The sequence below is a fragment of the Olea europaea genome, chromosome 18, assembly GCF_002742605.1.
Source record: "Olea europaea var. sylvestris chromosome 18, O_europaea_v1, whole genome shotgun sequence".
Taxonomy (NCBI): Eukaryota; Viridiplantae; Streptophyta; class Magnoliopsida; order Lamiales; family Oleaceae; genus Olea; species Olea europaea.
In genome coordinates this window covers 10,059,995-10,067,940 of record NC_036254.1, presented here as the reverse complement: position 1 = coordinate 10,067,940, position 7,946 = coordinate 10,059,995, and the positions used below count along the sequence as shown (strand labels likewise).

The window sequence follows — 7,946 nt, the reverse complement described above, 5'->3', positions numbered from 1 at the left end:
GTAAAAAAAAAAAAAAAAAAAAAAAAAAGGGAGAGAGAGAGAGAGAGAAAAAAATATGGTAACTTTCCTTTGTTTGTCCAGAAAGTTAAAATCTCCTAATATGATTACACTGATTTCCTTCTGTACTCGGACAAGGAAAGTTTACCAAAAACGAAATCACTCCAAAAACCCTATATATATACTGTCCCTTTGGTCGTTTCATTATTTCCCCAAAAGATAATCTACTTTCATCTATCTCGCAATCTGTATTCTTGTTCAAGATCTTTAACATGGATACTAACATTCACTCCAACACAAATCTGCAGTTTAAGACTACGAAAGTAGGAGAAGAATCAGTTACGTTCCATGATCAGCCGTCCTCTGTTGGAGTCAATATTAATTTTTCTTGCAATACTACCTTGCGTTCGATCAACTACGAAGAATCTTCTACACAGCGAGTCATGACAGAACTTCAACTGCCCAGAATTTCAAATAGTATTTCCATCAAACCTGAGCAATTTCTGAGCTTTTGCAAGACTCGCGAAGTTATCCTCCGTGTCGTTAGATTTTGGCCTCTCTTCAATTCTCAGCGTGAGGATCTGATCCGCAAAGTGATTTTTCGAGCATGGGAATTTGCTAAATCAATGTCTCGGAATCACAACCTTTTAATTTTGTATGTAGATGCTTACGTTGTTCGTTATCACGTTAATTCAAACGATGTTAGTGATCGCATTCCTGAATCACTAGAGGGAAGCAATGGAAACAGTATGGTTCCTGCTATTGATTCATCGATCAAATCTCTCGAGAGGAAGATAATAGAAGATGACTACGATGATCTTGGAAGTTGCACGGTATGCCTCGATAAGTTTTCCAAAGGGTCAGAAGCTGTAACTATGCCTTGTTCGCATATGTTTCATTCCAATTGCATCGAGCAGTGGTTAAGGACAAGTCACTATTGCCCAGTTTGCCGTTTCGAGATGCCGACTAGTTAGATATGCTTTTTTGTTTCAATAAGAAGACAATCAGTAACTAATGTAATCAAAATTAGTAAAATTTTGTTCGAGTGCAGTGTACAATTGTTAATTGAAATTTCCTTTGGTGTTTAAACTCTATTTACGGATTGAGTCATGAAATTTACAGATTGACGTAGTTCCACTTTCTTCCAAAAATTATTAATAATTCACGATATAGATAAAGATTGCAAGCCTGGAATTCGTAGTATATGTAGGAGAATTGTAGAGAAATTCCTGGAAAAAGGAAGATATATCTTCTGATTCACTGCTTTTGTCCAGATCGGCCATTGCATAAATCACTCTTATCGTCATGTAATAAAAACACACTTTTCTTACAGGAAAAAAAAATATACAAAAATTCAATGCGTCCATATCTTAGAGTTCCTTGCAAAATTTCTGCCAATAGCATGAGAGTTAGAGTTGATGGAAGTGATTGAAATTTGAAAGTTTAATGGCTGAGTAGAAACTATTTGAAGTTCAGGGAAACAATAGAAACATAGATGAAAGTTTGGGGACATGGGTATTTAACACTTATTAATAATAACGTTTAATTTGTTAGTTCTCCCGCCTTAATTATAGTGTTGTTTCCATATTAACAAACAAGTCCCTGAACTTGTTTTCTATACGAATTTTTAATCATTGACGATCACTTTTTTTCAATTTTTCTCCCACTCATTTCCTAATAAATGCATAAGCATTTGGCTTATTTACAGATGATTATTAACTTTGAAATTTTAAGATTTTTGAATCTATAGAGCCCCCTTATTGCTTTTGTATCCTTCAATTTAGTTCATCTAGTAGTCAAAATAAATAAACTCGTTAATAAAATTTGACGCTTCTGAGTATATTAGACCGTCTAGATCCAAGAGAATCCAACCTTCATTTGGGATATGGCCACTTGTCTGTAAAAACTTGTCCATTTCATGCATAACCTCGTCTATGACAAGTTTGGCATGACCAAACAAAACTTGATAGGGCTTTGTCCAAATGAACAAGTCGATCTAAAAAAACCTCTTCATAAATAAACTATTCCTTTTTTAAAATGTAATTGAAATATTTTATCGCCACAATATTATCAAGAATATCTAATACATGTGAACGTTATTTCCCTTCGTGGTTCATTGCTCTTGTCGCTCTATTCTCATAGAAGAAAATAGCGTGGCCCATGAGCTAACTATTGTATTCCACTTTTTCTTTCAAATTTAATTTTGGGCAACACTTTTGAATTAATCTCACCTCATAAGACATGTTATCGACGTCAAGCCTCATATCCCTATGTCGATCATTAATATCAGCCATCCCAAAAAAGATTGACTGATCGAGGATCATAAAATCCTAGCATACGAGTAGAACAAGCCATGGAATTCAGAAAAACAGATTTACTAAAACACAAACAAGAAATCATCTTTGAAAACTTTTTAGGAGCTAGATAAGAGCATATTTCAACATATTTATTTTCAAGAACTATAAAACTAACCTCAAATCGCAAACCTTCTCCCCTTCGGATGAGATTCAAAACACTGCGAATCTGCTAAAACAAAATAAGTTTAGTTGCATTTAAATGCAAACCTTTCCAGGAAAAAAAGGGCACGTGCTTTTACATTTCAAAAAGGAAAATACTAAAAATTTACAGATTGACGTAGTTCCACTTTCTTCCAAAAATTATTAATAATTCACGATATAGATAAAGATTGCAAGCCTGGAATTCGTAGTATATGTAGGAGAATTGTAGAGAAATTCCTGGAAAAAGGAAGATATATCTTCTGATTCACTGCTTTTGTCCAGATCGGCCATTGCATAAATCACTCTTATCGTCATGTAATAAAAACACACTTTTCTTACAGGAAAAAAAAATATACAAAAATTCAATGCGTCCATATCTTAGAGTTCCTTGCAAAATTTCTGCCAATAGCATGAGAGTTAGAGTTGATGGAAGTGATTGAAATTTGAAAGTTTAATGGCTGAGTAGAAACTATTTGAAGTTCAGGGACACAATAGAAACATAGATGAAAGTTTGGGGACATGGGTATTTAACACTTATTAATAATAACGTTTAATTTGTTAGTTCTCCCGCCTTAATTATAGTGTTGTTTCCATATTAACAAACAAGTCCCTGAACTTGTTTTCTATACGAATTTTTAATCATTGACGATCACTTTTTTTCAATTTTTCTCCCACTCATTTCCTAATAAATGCATAAGCATTTGGCTTATTTACAGATGATTATTAACTTTGAAATTTTAAGATTTTTGAATCTATAGAGCCCCCTTATTGCTTTTGTATCCTTCAATTTAGTTCATCTAGTAGTCAAAATAAATAAACTCGTTAATAAAATTTGACGCTTCTGAGTATATTAGACCGTCTAGATCCAAGAGAATCCAACCTTCATTTGGGATATGGCCACTTGTCTGTAAAAACTTGTCCATTTCATGCATAACCTCGTCTATGACAAGTTTGGCATGACCAAACAAAACTTGATAGGGCTTTGTCCAAATGAACAAGTCGATCTAAAAAAACCTCTTCATAAATAAACTATTCCTTTTTTAAAATGTAATTGAAATATTTTATCGCCACAATATTATCAAGAATATCTAATACATGTGAACGTTATTTCCCTTCGTGGTTCATTGCTCTTGTCGCTCTATTCTCATAGAAGAAAATAGCGTGGCCCATGAGCTAACTATTGTATTCCACTTTTTCTTTCAAATTTAATTTTGGGCAACACTTTTGAATTAATAAGAGTAGCCCTTCATGACCCCAAAAAATAAAAAATAAATAAAGGTTCACCTCCCCTCCCCCCACGCTCTATAAACACTAGAAATATTAAAGAATGAATTCCCTTTGTAAATGGAAATCAAAACTATGAGAATGATTTTGAGTAAAAACAATGTTGAATACTTCGTATTGATTAATACGGACCACCTATCTAGATAGATCTACACGTGAAACAATCAATCTTGAACTGTCAAGCTTATTTTGAGCAAAGCATCTTGAATTGTTGAGCTTGGATCGAGCCAAGCTAGCCAAATAAAGCCAGAGGACCTTTATACTTCAAACCTAACTTATCTTGGTCACCATCTATCTTGAATGTGAACCTGAACCGACCCCAACAAGAATACCAAGCATAAACAACCTATAAAAATGAATACTACAAGCCAACACTCAATAGTTTTTGGCACCCATCTAAATGACTATGAAGGCTCGCTTAGGCTTATCCAATAATTTAAAATACATTTTAGCCTTTGCTTTAACTCATTTTTCGACCACCCATTCTTTTAATAAAATAATTTACACGTAAATCCTAAATTTTTACCTACTTTCTAACCACAATCTCCAAAAATGACTATTACGAGATCCATTTTGTATGAAAAAAGGGCCTCAAAAGGAGGACTTAATTTCATTAGGCAAATGTAGATGGAACGCTAACACCTAAACTGATAATAAATAGCATTGCTTATAAAAAAATGTATACTTCGTGAACACTCACAACTCTCTTCATGTCATTTATGCCTTGCACAGCTATCTCATCATTGAATTCAAGAAGAAAATTACAGCAAAAACTTGTAATAAATTCAAACATAATGCAGGAAAGATAAAAATAAAAATAAAAATAAAATATCTTGAAGGTTCAATAACAATAAATAAATAAATAAATTGTTGAATTTCCGTTAATAAACATAATTCTTAGCTAAATTAAACTTAAAAGGAGTTCTACTTTCACTTTCTGGATCAGTCTGTACTTCACAAGGATGTTTAAATAAACTCAACGAAATAAATAGGAGTTCTGCCCCCAAAGTCGAGACCGGAATTGCTGACCACAACCTCATGTCGTGAGCCCCGCAGTTTTACAAATGGGGCATAGATTTTTTTGCATGAGCCATTGCTTAATACACTCCCTATGAAAATTATGCCCGCATTCCAGTGTCCCAAGATCTTCATCGTCTTTATACTCTTCCTGCATAAAAAGACAGCAGTTGAAGAAGTCGAACACATTGAATTCTAGAACAAAACATACAATCATGTTTATTCGAGAAGAAAGAAGTCTACCTGACATATACAGCACGGCTCTGACTCGACTCGACCTTCTGTTCGAACATCTACATACTTCCACTGCTTCAAACGACGCAAAATTGTTTCTTCATTTAATCCCGTACAAACATTTCCGATGCGCTCCTCCAGCGCCAACAACTCCTGTAAGTTAATTTCAACTTTTTTTTACGTAAACTAATGAACTTTTTTACCTTATAATCACTTGTGAAATGTTAAACAGTCCTTCCTCACCTCATAAGACATGTTATCGACGTCAAGCCTCATATCCCTATGTCGATCATTAATATCAGCCATCCCAAAAAAGATTGACTGATCGAGGATCATAAAATCCTAGCATACGAGTAGAACAAGCCATGGAATTCAGAAAAACAGATTTACTAAAACACAAACAAGAAATCATCTTTGAAAACTTTTTAGGAGCTAGATAAGAGCATATTTCAACATATTTATTTTCAAGAACTATAAAACTAACCTCAAATCGCAAACCTTCTCCCCTTCGGATGAGATTCAAAACACTGCGAATCTGCTAAAACAAAATAAGTTTAGTTGCATTTAAATGCAAACCTTTCCAGGAAAAAAAGGGCACGTGCTTTTACAAATAATTTTCATATCAAATTTTAATTTAACAAACTAAAGTTTACTAACTGCAGGACATCAGAAGTTAAAATTACATACCTCAGAAACTAGCCTACTTCTTCCTTCACCAGCAGCAGCAAGAGTTCGCAGTGAATAAGGTGCTCCAGAAGCACCATCAAGGTGTCTTTCCAACAACATTGCGGATCTCAAGTTTGACAGATGATGCCTATGATTATCAGTTCCCGAGGAAAGTGTTGTCTCCTGAGTACCAGAAGAACCGGAATGCTGTATTGCATGAGTACTGCTCTGACCTACAGACTCTGTACCTGCTGAAGACAACAAAGATCTGCAAACAATTTCCGACAGTCTCCTTGGATATTGTGGAGAACTACGATGGGGAACCCAAGGAGGTACAGATGAATTGACCCTTGAACTAGAGCTGCTCGGAGGAGGAGAAGCAACATTTCCAGCAATATTGGTATTTCCACCGGTTAAACTCCAATTGGTAGGATTTTGTGATGAACTTCTTGGATCAATAGGAGGGACAAACATAGGATGTTCTGAAATGTTTCTTGGAACATTTCTTACAGTAGGTTCTTCACAAAGCACAGCACCTCTCTCCCCAGTAGTAGCAGAACCTGATGAACCGTTGGTTCTCAAGCTAGATGTTCCATTCCACCTCAACTGTGGATTACGACGCACATATGGAACATGCATGATAGCAGGTGGCACATGAAAACTTCTGTTTTCTGCTGCAGTTGCTGGCCGGGAGAACGCATTATTTCGAGCATGCAGTCTCGATGAATGCTGGGAGGACAAAGCATTTACATCTCCAACATCAACCTCCGTAGAAAACAGATTCCCAGGTAAAGAATCTTGTTGGTGTGATCCAGTAATCCGCAAGCGGAAATTCGGGCGGGAACTTTCAGCAGTTACTGTGGCAGTCGAATTAAGAGGAGTTGCTGAAGCATTCACTCCAAAACCAGGTCCACTTCTTGGGTTTGCCTGGCCTTGTGCACCCACAAACAGGTTGTTCTCTGTTGGTGTAGACATATTTATGCTGCCTGTTGCATGCTGTGTGGCTGGTAAAGCATGCCATAGACTGCTTTCAGCATGATGAAAATAATTTGAACTTCCAGATCCAGAAGACGGCCCTATGTCAAGAACTTTCCTTTTACATGATAAGCGTCGTCCATCAACGGCACAGCCGGGATTGCCAAAGCTGTCCATTGACCCGCCACTTCCAGAAGGAACCCCAAAAGGATAAGATGAACTACTAGATGATGGCATCAGCTCACTTGATGATCCAACAGATTTGTATGCATTAGGACGCTCCACAATCTGACAATCTTCATCATTGTCTAAAGACCTTGAACTGATGTTAAGATCCTGAGGAAGGGAATCAGGGGTAGTAGTTTGCAAATACCCATTTGTAGACTGGTTTCTGTTCAAGTTTGCATCAACATTATTCAATGACAGAATATTTGAGGGTTCATATCGCCGTTCTTCCAATGTGAAAGCTGCTCCAGACTGGACACTCGCCAATGATGGCCATCCGCGTTCTGTTTCTCTTTCATTTTGACCAACGTTACTCATTGCCACATTTGAACTACTTTCACCTCTATTCCACCCACTTAAGTTCTCCTCTTGGCTAGCACAATTCAAATACGAAACATTTGTATCACTCGCTGGTATCATATAATCTGGTATTAGATGTTGTGAGGAAGCCTGCATGTTATTCCAAGATATCTGCTGATCTATGCCAGCATCATTTGATTGGGATTCACTATCAAAGCATATATTTTCAGAAAAGGTACTCACAGCACTCCTTTGCCCTTGCATTAGGGCTATATATTCAAACACTCGAGACAGTTCCAAAGAAAAAAATAACAGAGACACGATATCCGGCACTCTTGTTCTTCAGCAAATCTGACAACATTAAACCAAGAAACAAAGGTCATATATTGATAATTCAGAAGTCACAAGAGTATATTAAGCATAGTGACTGCATAGCATGAATAACGAAGAGTGTCAACCAAAGGCACAAAATGGTAAATAGGTGCTGCTAACAAACTTGATAATCCACATTTAAAATGCCAAAAGGATCCAGAGAACAGTCAACATGGTTTGAAATTAACAGATTGCAATCCAATGGCAACAATTTTTTACTATCTATAAACCCCAGAATCGTTTTATCTTAAATAAGACACAAGTCATAAAATGTGAAGTTACTTTTCAGTAACATTTTGTTTCCAAATGTTAACAATAATACATATTTTGGAAGTAAATCAAACTTCCTGTCAAAAATAAATAAATAAATAATAATAA

General features: G+C 35.9%; 1 protein-coding gene across 3 annotated transcripts in view; it reads right to left on the bottom strand.

The window, feature by feature from the left end:
* Positions 1 to 4,608: 4,608 nt before the first annotated feature.
* Positions 4,609 to 7,946, bottom strand: part of LOC111367418 (probable E3 ubiquitin-protein ligase RHG1A) — a 5,384-nt gene continuing 2,046 nt past the window's right edge. For 2 of the 3 annotated variants that reach the window (XM_022988275.1, XM_022988274.1), the window contains exons 3-7: positions 5,718 to 7,547; positions 5,515 to 5,568; positions 5,274 to 5,372; positions 5,040 to 5,183; positions 4,609 to 4,947 (exon numbers count right to left, since the gene is read on the bottom strand). In XM_022988275.1, the coding sequence (XP_022844043.1) occupies positions 4,816 to 4,947; positions 5,040 to 5,183; positions 5,274 to 5,372; positions 5,515 to 5,568; positions 5,718 to 7,460 (2,172 nt within the window). In that variant the 5' untranslated portion in view covers positions 7,461 to 7,547 and the 3' untranslated portion in view covers positions 4,609 to 4,815. The remainder of the gene's footprint in view (positions 4,948 to 5,039; positions 5,184 to 5,273; positions 5,373 to 5,514; positions 5,569 to 5,717; positions 7,548 to 7,946) is intronic. The other variant, XM_022988276.1, reaches the window with a different exon arrangement.